The 12750-nt window shown below is 42.3% G+C and overlaps 2 protein-coding genes across 2 annotated transcripts in view; one reads left to right on the forward strand and one right to left on the reverse strand.

The window, feature by feature from the left end:
- Nucleotides 1-12750, reverse strand: part of LOC137780023 (inhibitory synaptic factor 2A-like) — a 28795-nt gene that overhangs the window by 11393 nt on the left and 4652 nt on the right. Inside the window, exons 2-3 of the mRNA XM_068568329.1 lie at nt 10220-11384; nt 6201-6272 (exon numbers count right to left, since the gene is read on the reverse strand). Coding sequence (XP_068424430.1) covers nt 6201-6272; nt 10220-11379 — 1232 coding nt within the window. The 5' untranslated portion in view covers nt 11380-11384. The remainder of the gene's footprint in view (nt 1-6200; nt 6273-10219; nt 11385-12750) is intronic.
- Nucleotides 930-2424, forward strand: LOC137780225 (phospholipid phosphatase 4-like). Its single transcript, XM_068568674.1, has 5 exons — nt 930-1279; nt 1382-1501; nt 1772-1860; nt 1957-2001; nt 2063-2424. The coding sequence occupies exons 1-5, from the start codon at nt 1176-1178 to the stop codon at nt 2299-2301; spliced, it is 597 nt and encodes a 198-aa protein (XP_068424775.1). The 5' UTR covers nt 930-1175; the 3' UTR covers nt 2302-2424.

The raw sequence follows: 12750 nt of genomic DNA on the forward strand, positions 1-12750 counted from the left end.
GTTACATTTCTCCACTTATAAAAACACACGTTTACTTTGAAAATACCACACTGGACGTAGCTCGGGTGTCACCGTTAGCTTCACGCGGTGCTCATCTCCTCCTCCGTGGGGCAGCCCTGATTCCCCTCAAGATGTGCGACTTCGACCGTCGGCAGAAACAGAAGACGTGGGGGCCCGTTTCATGTTAACGGCGCACGGTACCGTGAGCATGAGGAGATAGAACAAATACCGACCCATTAAAGGTCAGTAACGCCGCCCAGAGCCCCCGGTTCGACGACGGTCAAACGGGGCCAGATGTCTTGTTTGACAGATGTTGCTTTGCCTAGCTTAGCTAGCTCTCTCGGCTAACATCTAAGCTAGTTTCTACAACACAGAGACTTCATGCTAGCGTGTTAACCTCGTCCAGCGCTTCGTCAGGAGGCTGTGCGTTTAATATTGTCTTCATAAAAACACGACAATAAGACTTAAGTACATGTAATTAAAGAGCAGCTTTTTAAATACGTAGCTTCCGTCACCCGGAAGAGGAGGGCGCTGGTTCAGAACGGTGGCCTCCATATAAGGTTTTAGACAGACACAGGCTGCAGCATCTTTACCAGTATTTCAATATTTATAATGTATTTACTGTCAGTGAATGTAGTGAAGGCACTTTATATAAAGGACCATATTTTCCTCATTTGTTACGTTTTGCATTTTTATTTTTTGTTTTGTTTGCTAAGACAGTAATTGGCTATGAGACAAGGGTCAGTAAAGACTGCTGATGTGTCTTTATGGATCTTATTAAGAAACTCTGTGAGTTTACACAAATAATAATAACCAAACTGACTAAATCCGTCAGGAAATGCAGGTAACTGATATAAATACCTCATCGTAACGAAAACAACACTAGTGTCAGGAAGATGTTGGTGACTTTAGTCACTGCTTTCTTACGCCGTCCTATAAAAATACACTAAACAGAAAAAAAAACAAGCGTTTTTTTCCCCTCGGATAATCCATCAGGATTATACTTATACTTAGTTATATTTAACTGATGTTTAGAGTAATTTGATTAACCGTAATTAGCTCATTAAATACAAGCTCACCACTCATTTATTTTTCCTTTCCAGTCAATGTCATAAACTTAAACTCTGCTCTTCATTTAAAACATGTTTTTATTTGACTAATCCCAGTCGAGTTTAATGAAAGCCGAGCGAGGATGTTTGTTGTTGGCTGAAGTCCACTCCGACAAACGAGATGAAGAGGAGGCCGCTTCCATCCGGCTGGCACTGCTGCTCGTCGTCCTGTAAGTACTTCCACTCGTTTGCGTTTCTGCTTCACGGATCCGCAAATCTAAGAAAGCGGGTGTTGTTTTTTAATGACGCTGCTCTTTGAATGTTGTGTGCAGAGTGACAGAGCCGCTTTCTCCATCCTACTGTGAGATCCAGCCAGAGGAGATGTGGTTGTATGAATTGTATCGCGTTGGGAGCGACCATGTGCCCACCACTCTGATGTTTGTTAGTAACATGTCTTCAGTTCAAACGGGTCACCGGGGTAAACCCCCCGGTTCAGTTTGTTTCCGCTCGTACCTCCTCCCTGACGACAAGCAGAGCATCTGGAAGAGATGGTGGACGTGAATGCTTACAGTATGGCTGTAGATTTGATTTGAATCAAACAAGTCCAAAGCAATTTCTGGCGTGAATTGCGGACAAAAAGTAGCAAGAGGAAGCAATCAAGTAAAATCTTTTGTTGGTAATATGTATACCATAGTTCTCATCCTCTCTTGTTTTGATCACAGTGCGGCGGTTTTCACTCCGCTGATCGTCATCCTGGTCTTCACCTTCCAGAAGATGGCAGAGCGAGGAGACCTGAAGGAGGCCTCGCTGGGTAAGACGGCTGCATACTAACCTCATGCATTCATTTATTTTGGGGGTGTTATTTAGTCATTTTCATAATCCCGTTCCCTCTCCTTTTGTCTCCCAGCTGTGACTTTGACTCTGGTGCTGAACGGAGTCTTCAAACTCATTGGAAGTGATAAGAAAGTGGATTAAAAATCCGTTCTCTCTCTATGTGTGTTTGTGTCCCTCCCTTATCAGGCCACGGCCCAACTTCTTCCATTGCTGTTTCCCAGACGGTCAGATGAGGCTGGAGATGCGCAGCAGCGGTGACCCAGACGCTGTCATGGAAGGCAGGAAGAGCTTTCCCAGAGGCCACTTGTCCTGTAAGGGTCTCTTTACGGTCGATAACGCCTCAGTAATAATAACGCCTCAGACTGCAGCTGTTGCATTTTCATCAGCAGGCAACAAGGAAAGCACAAAGTGGGAATGAAGCTGAAGCAGAAGAAGAGGAAGCTGCGGCCGCAGGGCAAGCACACGCACGAGTACTTTAGCTTCTGCAGTGGGGAGAGAGGCGAGCTGGTGATGTGCAACAGGAATGAGTGTCCAAAGGCGTAGCACCTGCTGTGTCTCAACCTCACCAAGCCGCCATACGGTAACGACCATGATGCACTGAGCTTGTTTTTGCGCGAGAGAGAGAGCCACGATGCCGAAATCTAGCGCATGATGAACCCCTATTGGGAGGTTGAACCTAATGTGAAGTTTTAGTGGTCTGAACACGTGACATTGTTGGCACACGTGGTCATTCCCAGAGGCCCGACGTGTGTCGCAGAAAAAAACGGAGATAAGAACTTGAACGTGTGGTTTCCGTCCCGCGTTGGGAATGTCCGTGGCACGACTGCAGCGGCCGCGGCCTCGTCCCTCTGCGACTTCTGCCAGGATCAAGAGGTGGGCTCGCTCGCCCCTCCGCCCAATTCTGAATCATCCTGACGAATGGAAACTTGACGATGAAATATCTACGGCGCAATTGCTGGCAATGGAGTTGTTGGACTGACGTTTAATTAACCACCGCACATTGATGTTCTTCCAAGTCTTCGTGATCGAGTGGACGGTGGTCTGGTGTCCTGGTTGTCTAGTGCAGTGGTTCTCAACTGGTCTGGCTCCAGGACCCACCATCACCCTTAATGACAAGCCGTGACCAAAATCGAGGAACATTCTCAACATCTCCAATGTATTTAATGAAAAGAAGGTGCAGTTTGAACCTGAGATAGTATGGAGACAGTAGTGTTACATGCTGGGTGTGTGATTGTGTGTGTGTAGGGGTGTTGAAGGTGCACAACAAAACAATAATATAAGAAACAGAACCTAAACTAACTCTGTGGCCCAGGTGCATAATAGTCACATGGAAATAAAAAAAAATGTCAGTACACTCCTTCAAAGGATTTACATTTTGGTGCCATGCTGTTGAATCACACTCAAAAACGTCTTTGTCTGTGAGCTAGTGACGCAATGTCCCCTTGGTATCGGGCACACAGAAAGAATGGAGAAAAAAAAGACCAGATACATCTGTCTGTGCGTCTGAGCCTCTCACTCTTGACACCTGTCAGAGGCTACGTAAGAACGTTACCCCAAAAATGAAACTTAAATGTACGTTTTAAGTCTGCCGGAGTGGCTGTGTTTGTATTCCATTGTGTCTGTAAGTGTTGGACGCTACTATGGCAAAAAAAATTCCCTTGAGGATTAATAAAATATGTCATAGTGTTAGTTGGGTTTATATAAAATTAAAGTCTACTCTATGATTCACAGCTGATTTTATTTAAACAAAATTACAGTGCTGGATTTTTAGATTCTACAAAGGGAAAATTAAGAGAGTTTTTTCTTTCTGAAACAACCTGTGATTGTGGTTAACTTTGTCAATTGGTTTATAGAAACAATACAAGGATTTATCGTCTCTCGGTTAGTTTGTCTCAGCTAATATGTGACCTAACGTTGCCAATCTCGCACCGAACTGTAAACCCCCAGGGAGCCAGACCTCTTTTCCTCTGTGGTTGAGTCAATGTAGGGACCCCAAATTAATTCCAATTCTTCTGCCACCGGCATGAGTGCGGTTTGTCTGCGGATGGAGTGATGGAAAGATCTCTCCAGGCAATGAAGGACCTGGCGTCTCCCTCAGACCTGCCCGGCTAAAAAACAATCAGCCTGCTACACTAAGTCCACTTTTTGAAAACACAAAGCATGTGAGTTAGTGAATTTAATTTACATATATGGTTCAGTGTTTGCTCAAAGACACTTCAACATGAAAACTATGGGGAGACCAGGGATGAACCGGCTATCTTTTGGTTTCAGGACAAACACTCTCCACATGAACACGATAACTTTAGAGGAACGACGGGCCTGAATCTTATTCTCAAGATCATTCATTCAATGCTTAAATCTGCTTTCCAGTTTTATTGATTGCACAGCTGCTCTCCGTCTTGCAGTGGTGAGAGTAGCTGTCGCTCTGCAGCACTCTCCGTTACCCTGCTGTGGTTTTGGAGAGATATTGATGAAGCAAAGCCTTTTGTTTCTATTTTTGCTTCTTCTTCGACCAAAATCCGACCAAAGCTCTTATTTTGATGCGCCAACAGTACAACTTTTAGTTTCGTCGTGCTTCTTAGGCGAGCCAGCGACACATCTCTGGTGTTTGTATCCAGTAGGTCCTGATTAGTTTGCAGCCCACATCAAGGAGTGCAAGTCTCCATGTGAGGTATATTGTGATGTCATTTTGCTCATACAAGAACATTTTATCTCGCTCGACACTCTCTAACTTTTAACCCGAGGTTGATTAGAATAAGTGCTTTTAAGTTTTAATGGGATACACCACCACCTGTGCATTAGTAGAACGATAATCAAAGAGGTTAAACAAAATGAATATTATATAGTCGGTATTACGGGACCCAGAAATTTTCAAATTTTTCTTCAAGCGTCATCTAAACAGATACATAAATAAAGAACATTTTGACATGAATTAAGTTGCCATAAAAGATCTTGCTAGAGCAAAAGCATGATGAAAGCCAGTCAAGGGGCAGTCATTGTAAATGAGCAATGAGAGAATAAATTAGAAATACAGACAGTATGTTTGGTTTTAGCTTAATTCAGCAACATGTTAAATCAAAGTTAACTCCTTCTGTAGAGAGATGCAGACTATCTCCACATGACATGTACGACATGACTTTATATGCAACACTTGCTTAAGAACACATCTGTGAGGCCCAATGATTTTTCATCTCGAGTACCCTGCTTTTAAGTTCCAGTATTATTTTCACACCACAATCTGGGTCAGCTTGACACGATGCACTTGTCAAGGGAGAACAAAGAGGGGGCATCTTGTAGAAAATATTACATAAAGCAAAAATCCTGAAAAACATGTCAGTTTCCTTTTCTTTGCTGCAAAGAAATGTCAATGGTTAAGTATCATCATGGCTTGAGAATATTCAAGGTGTTTTGAATACCTGAAATTATTTCCAAATCATTCAAAATGGTGTTAGAGTAAAGCTAGACAGCTCTTTTTATATTGCTGTTTAAACAAACCTTTATTGTCATGCAGCATATTGCTACATTTTCATATTCAGTAGGGACACAGAGTTTACATCCATGTTTTTTTAAGTTACTTTCACTTACACCCATCTAAAAACAACCGAGAGGTCCCACTGTACAAAGTGCATTGCCTTGAGAGTGTTTTCCAAACAGCTGTCTGTTTCCTGTTTTAAAGAACAAGGTAACAAGCGGGTTCAGCAGTGGAGGCTTTTGTGACAAATGACACAAGGTCATAGCTTTAGTGGATTGCCCACCTGCTTCTGAGCCATTGTTCAGCTTCGAACACATGAGAACACTTACATCACAGAAATCCGGAGAGTTAATCCAACCGTTGTTTTTTTTATGGAACGTGAGGAAATTCTAGATCTCATACTTTGTGAAAGCCTGAACTGTATTTCCTATCTAATTCACGTCCTTCTGCTGTATGATTACTTATTTATCACAGCAACACATTCCGCAGAGTAATTATTTTTCATCATCCATTGTACTGTAGAAAAACACGCCGTAGTGCAACACACAATATACTCTAAACAGTACTACCGGCAGCTGCACACTTACTTCTTTGGGCTCTTCTTCCCAAATCCCAGATGATCATTTTATGACTCATCATCCCAACATTTTTGTATCTTTGTGATCTGTCAAGTCTTTGTGAGATCAATGTTTCTCCATACATTTTCTGCATAGAAAAGCATCACTGCACCAAACACCTCTTATAAGCATCCCCCTTTCACACCAAACCAAATTATCACACAGAAAAAAAAAACATTTAATGCAGCATTATTGACACAAATATTAATGATTGAGAAAAGAGCCCACCTGTAAATGATGCATGCGCTGTTTCGACAAGTGTCACAATTTGCTGTGTCTTGTCCCGTTCGGTAGGTGAGCCTGTGAACAGAGAGATGAAAAGATACGTGTGATCTCCAGTGACAGGCTTGAGCTTCCATTTTTCAACACCTGTGGGCATCAGCTATCAGCCCAAATCTGTTCAGCTTGGTTTTTACCCAGCGTTGTTTATTCCCAACAGTTGAAAATGCAGCAGGGGCTCTGATCCTGCAGTTCTCTCAGATTTGGTTAATCAAGTGTGCAGACTTGCTGATTTTACATAACAGGATTACCTCGCTTTGCCACGACATAGTTATAAAATGTGTACTGTGTCTCTTTTCTATAGGCAATAGGAAGTAAGTAAAGCAACTAAATGCTGCATGAATCATGTGTAGTGAAAAACCAATACCTTTACATTATAGCGCAATACTGTACATCTTTTTTATTTCTCACCCAACTCAATTTGTTTCAGACATAATGAACATCAAAGATTCGAAAAAAGCAATCAGCAAGACAAATTGTATCTGCTCTGTTTATGGCATGGAAACACAGCCCCGCGGGCCTGTTGTCTCTACTGTATAAGAGTTGCAATTTGTTATATTGAAAGACCTCCGCAACGGACCAGCATAAGCCATCTCTGGGGCACGACGGAGATTTATGCGTACACATGTTAAATATGACTTATTTAATGTACAATGGCTTTGTGGGAACATTCTATGCATATATTTACCAATTTGAGTTTACACAAGCATGCAGGTCCGCATCCTGTTATTTGCTCCAGTCACCGCATGCAATAAGTCATGGCTGCAGTGTCTGGGGATGGAGGGAGGGGCTGCGTTAGTGCTGCACATGTCATTATTTGCTGTCACGGCAGCCCATCACCCAGTTGGATGTCATGTGGAGGGCTTGGATCTCAACTGCTCACAATGACATGAGAGGTGACCTCATTGAGGGAGAGAGAAAAGCGTGTGGATCGAAAACGCTGATGGGAGCTCAAGGTCAACAAGTTCATCCACCCTGCCCTGTTCCCAGATGAAGTCTCTCTGAGCAGCTGGGAGCAAGAACAGTAGCTCACTGCACAGACAAGGTCCACACTCGTGCTGTGCTGCCAGCCTGGCTTTTCTTGTACATCTTTGTAATTTAAAGAGCTCCGCTCTGATAATCAAAGGGTATTAACCTAAATTCATAATCACCGCATGAACTCAGCACCAAAAAGAAAGAAAAAAAAAACACTTTCTTTTCCCATTCAGGGTAAAATGTTTGTGGACCACTAAAGTGACATTATATTAAAAAGCACAGAATGTCACAGAGTAATATTTCATAGATGATTCATGGAGAAAAACAACAACCTGCATCCCGATATTCGTTCGCTAAGCCGACTGTTTGTTGGCACAGATTCACTGTGTTGCCAGCCCACGTCAGCTGTCCTGGGCTGTGTCCTGCTCTCGTCATTCCGCTTTTACTGTCAACACCCCCTGCCTACGTGGTTGCTGCTCTGCTCGAGCACTGCATATCATTGAGTTTTAACTGACAACCTGTCATCAAAAACTACATTTAGATGTGGCATTCTATGCGGTGTGTATGAAGGAGAAACTGTATTGTCACTGACCCACTTTTGCTTGGAAAACTTGAAAAAAAAGGAAAACAGCTGACAAGCAAATGTAATGTTTGTAGTTCCTTTTTGCAGGATTTCATAATCCATTAAACGTACACATCAGAATCAGATCCTGTTGTAATTTTGCAAGAATCATGGGCGGTATAGCAAATAAAATCCCCAAAAATGAAGAATTAGGATATTGCCGTCATCTGAACATATAGGCCTCACGCGAGAACATAATCATATTCGTATCTTAACTTTCTCTTACTTTATTTTTAGTTTGCCATGACGGATTCAGCAAACCTTTAGATAACGCTGTAAATTAACATTGTAAACATGATGAATGCCATCTGTGCGTGTGTGTTCATGAGAATTGAAAAGTATTATGTTTACCGCCCCCAGCAGTACCACAAAAGGCAATGAGTCCTGTCCCATTTGTCCAGAAGTGTTCATTCATGAAAAGGACATCAAAGAATGAGAGGCATACAAAAAGTGCTGGCAGCAGCAGAAAAAACAAGCTGGTAATGTTGTGTTACCTGAGGGTTTGTACCGTCACTCAAAGAAACTGGAAATAGTAATATAAAGTCTTGTCACAGCAAAACAATCGATGATTGCAACCGAAGGGGTCAAGGCAAAGTCTCTATCGGGGAGATGGACAAAAGATGATGTTGCATCGTCAGGCAATGCAATGGAGGATGTTCCCCTGGACAGCAACTTAAATAAACCTGCACGTGAAAAGGCAAGCTCTCTTCCAAAGGCATGACACGCTAAGCATCCAAAAGAAGTAAGTTAACCATGACTCACATGGTGACACTTCTCACTGACCTTATACTATACAGAGACAAATTAACACCAGAGTGATTGCAAATGATTCCTACAACAGGTCTGGACCACTCCTAAATAGTGTTCGTCCCTAAGAGAAATATAAAGATAAAAATAAATGGCTGAATGCTGCAACTTCTTCAAAATCACTTGAACAAGACACTTAAGAATGCATCTGTTCGTACGCATCCTTCTTGCATGAGGCCAATGTGTCCATTGCTTCACCATTGGTTACCTGCAATGTTTTGTCACTGAATGTATGCTAATGACAGTGGCTGAAGATACACTTAACATTATGTATTTATTCTTGCTAAGAACATGGAGACTTTTAATTGGATTCATCTCAAAGTGTAATCTTTAAGTTGTCTATCTCACTGTCCAGCCATACAAAAATGGGCAGGGGAACGTACTGTGGAGGGCATGCTTTGCGTCCTGTAACTGCACCTCTCTAATAACGTGGAGGGAGTGCAACACAGTGGGAGCACTATAGCAGGCAAGGTTTTGTGGAGATGAAAGGCAAAGTGTTATGAGGCTGCACTAATTGGGCCTTTACAACCATGTTCCACAGAGCCACATTGGGGTGCCTTGTTCTCCACTGGATATGGGAGCCTTAAATACAATTTTCTTTGTGTGGCTGTGGGTTTTAGAGATGGAGTACAATGATTATTTCAATAGCACTGCACTAGAAGTCTAGTCTGTGGACATAGCTTTAGTACCTTATGAAAATAGTTTAGCATTATCGTCCCAAAAACATACCGGCACATCCCTACTTTATAGGTATTTTACACGTGGTAAACGCAGGATGAAGTATCATCCTCTGAACTTTTATCTCATGCCATCATGAGGTCAACATTTCTTGTTGTCCAATTATTCAGTTTATAGGCAATTACCTACACAGATGATGCCATTTCCAACTAACCTCAGCTGAACTTTTTTTGTGTGTGTGCTAATTAACACATTTTAGCATGCTAACATGCCAATCTAAGATGGTAAAACTATTAAACATGTTAGTATTGTCATTGAGAGCATGTTGGCCCTCTGGCGTGAGTATTCAAAGAACCATACTGACTCAGAGTCAATGTAGACATGTTGTCTTGTTCAAGGATCACATATCTTGTTTCCAACTAAGATCATATTTTTGTAGATAAGGACATAATTGTAATTGCTCATAACACAATTGCACTTTAGTTAACTGCTCAAATCTGGTAACACAGATCTGAAACAAAGAAATCTGAAAAGGAGAAAGTTCCAGCAGTCAGACAACCATATAAGTTTTAAACAATCACAAAAAAATTACAGCTAAACTGTAAAGTTACCCATTGAGTTTTCATGTGAGATTGGGGATTATTAACATCATGTATATGTATCTCTCCTTCTATGGGTTTAACGTCATATACAGGAGTTTAAATAATCTGCTTTAACTGTTCATAAATAGTCGAAAAGTTGCTTATTGGCATTGTTGTACTGATGCTGCTTCCCAGATATGAACAATTACTTTGCTGAGTTGACAGCACACTGATGTGTGTACAAAGTACTTTGTATGTTTGGTTGCATGAATAGAAGTCTGCACTGTAAAGCTTACTCTACTCACCCCTCTCTCTGCGCTTCACCTTTCTCTAGCTCCTGAATAACTCCAAGTAGGACTTTGATGGTCTCCTGGCTCGAGCTGATGAGGTTTTCCATGGCCTGCAGCTGTGCTTTGATATCCTTGTCTCCAGATAAGGGCATTATCTGCTGGCTGCTCCTCATGCCTGGGGCTCCTGTGTCTCTTGGAGGAAAGCCCTCATCCCCACCAACTGTTTGCTGGAGTTTAGAGGAGGCTGACGCGTGCCTTGTCCGATACTGCCCTTGTGACTGCTCAGAGCATTTGGCACTGTGGGGAAGTGTCTGTGACTGCTGTTCGTTTAGCTGTGTACCCTTTTTCCGTTTACAGCTCATAGACGGGCTTCCTAAAGACTCCACCTGTGTCAGAGAGTTCCACGCAACAGGGCCCATACCCTTTGACTTGTTCTGTGAAAACTCTGTGTTAGCCAGCTGGCGCTTTGAAGAAGTGCCAGCGTCCATGTCTTCTTTGGGTAATCCTTTGTGTTTGGTCCTTTTCCCACAAACCTGGTACTCTGTCTCTTTTTTGGAAGCAGGGCTGCCCGGATGGCACTCTTCCGAGAAATGTGAAGAATCTGGACAAGAGGGTCCATCCACACAGTTGGCACTGGAAAGCAAATCCTCTGTATCACTGCTGTCATCGGTGTGGTGAAGCAAAGCTTTTGTTTGGCCCACAATCTTACCCTTGTACTTGGAGGACTCCCCGATAGGTTGTCCATCCTCTCCTCCTGTCTTTATATCACTCAAAAAACCATTGTTTTGTCCTTTATAATCTTCCACCAAAGCAGTATGTTTAAATGTATGTCCTTTTTTCCTCTCAAAAGGGAAAGTCTTGTATCGCTTAGTGAGGTCCGGCGAGGTCTGGACACCAGTACTCTTGGTCACGTTTGGAATAGAGCGTCTGGCAGGCATGGTCATGTACTTTCTGTGGGTCACTTTGCAGGAAATGGATCTGGTGTGTTTTCCTCGATGCTCTTTTTGAGCGTCACAGATATCCTTAAAACGCACCTGTAGGGCCTTGTTCCTCTTCTTTACCTGCTGCTTGCCTGATTCTGGTCCAAACTGTGCATCAAGGCTGTGTGATGGGCCTGTTTCTGAATCTGATTCATCTGAATTTGAAAGTACATTAGTGTCTTCTTTGCTCACCATATTTCCTGAAAGAAAGTAAAAGAGAAAAAACATGTTTGTTACTCTTTTATCAAGTATTAGTAATATACTACAACACAGTACACAAGGACAATAGCATTAACCGGGTAACATACACCTTCATCAACGACACAATCTGTTAATCCAATATCAAAATCAGGGATCCAAACGTATGGCACAGTGTTTATCAATGGCTAGTTTCCAGATTTCTCAAAATACAGCCAGATGTTCATTTTGTACAGGATAGACTCATTTTGAGTAAAATAAATGACAAAGCAGGGTATGCTTTAGGGCGTGGCTACCTTGTGATCGACAGGTCACCCCCACATTATTGCTTTCAATTCATGAAAGATAAATGCCAGGTCCCTGCGTTACCTCATCAAGTATTTGCCTGTTATCCTTATATCAGACATGAAAATCCATCACCTTTTAGCAAAATTCGCCGTTTTGAAACCAAAATAGGTGACCTACGTGAATCGTCTAGATTCAATGAGGTTTTTTTTGGGGGGGGGTACTGGGGGTTATATTCAGTGAACTGCGAACAGGTGCGCGTGCCAGAAGGGAGCGTGAGTGCATGCTAATATATTATTTGATGGTATATCTAAGTTAAGTTACCCAGGAGCTCTGTTGACATAGACTTAGCTAACTTTAGCTACAGCTTGATGAATTGAGTCATTGAACACAGCAGGAGAGAACGCGACGTTCGCCAGCTAGCTAACACTCCGGTGGAAAGTTATTAGCTAACGCTTTTTTAACCTTTTTCACCCCTGACCCGTTTTCATGTCTGTTATATGTTGAACGTTAGTTTACATGGTTCAGGAGATGTCTGTGTGCATGGCAATATTGTCAAACTGTGGACCTGCTAAAGCTGCTGGCTGCTATAGTTTGTTTTGGCTTTTGTTTTAAAAATGCATTATGACTCCGTTATGTCGTGATTTATGTTGTTGTGAAATAGCAATGCTCATGTTTCAGTATTAAGTGTTTTGGGCTCAATTGGTTTTGTGGCTTATTTCCCCCTCGGCTCATGTTATTTTGGGGGTTTCCTATTGGATCCCTGTAGACTCCAATCTTTCTTGGAGGGTAACAGTATACAAGAGCTTAAGTGATTTAAACACAATGTGGCCTTGCACGCAGCTCAATCTCTTGACTTAATGGGAAACTATTCTGTTGCATATAGGAGAGTCACATTTACATTTTATCAATACAGATCCTATTCATCTATACGTTGGGGAAACATTACAGCTCAAACAAATGGAATCATATTCCAGCTCGCTTGACTGATCTTCAAATCATAATTACATCTAAACTGTTGAGCTCCCATTGTCTGCTTTGTACTAGAACACTCAGCTGCGCTCATTGTCAACCTCAGGTCCC

The sequence above is a fragment of the Clinocottus analis genome, unplaced genomic scaffold (assembly GCF_023055335.1).
Source record: "Clinocottus analis isolate CAN_PGR_092001 unplaced genomic scaffold, fCliAna1.0.p SCAF_8, whole genome shotgun sequence".
Classification (NCBI taxonomy): domain Eukaryota; kingdom Metazoa; phylum Chordata; class Actinopteri; order Perciformes; family Cottidae; genus Clinocottus; species Clinocottus analis.

Excerpts from the sequence above, each read along its gene's own strand:
- LOC137780225 (XM_068568674.1), top strand. The coding sequence starts at position 1,176 with ATGAAAGCCGAGCGAGGATGTTTGTTGTTGGCTGAAGTCCACTCCGAC. Across the intron at positions 1,280-1,381 it reads GCACTGCTGCTCGTCGTCCT|AGTGACAGAGCCGCTTTCTC; the intron begins GTAAGTACTTCC and ends TGTTGTGTGCAG. Across the intron at positions 2,002-2,062 it reads CGGAGTCTTCAAACTCATTG|TTATCAGGCCACGGCCCAAC; the intron begins GAAGTGATAAGA and ends TGTGTCCCTCCC.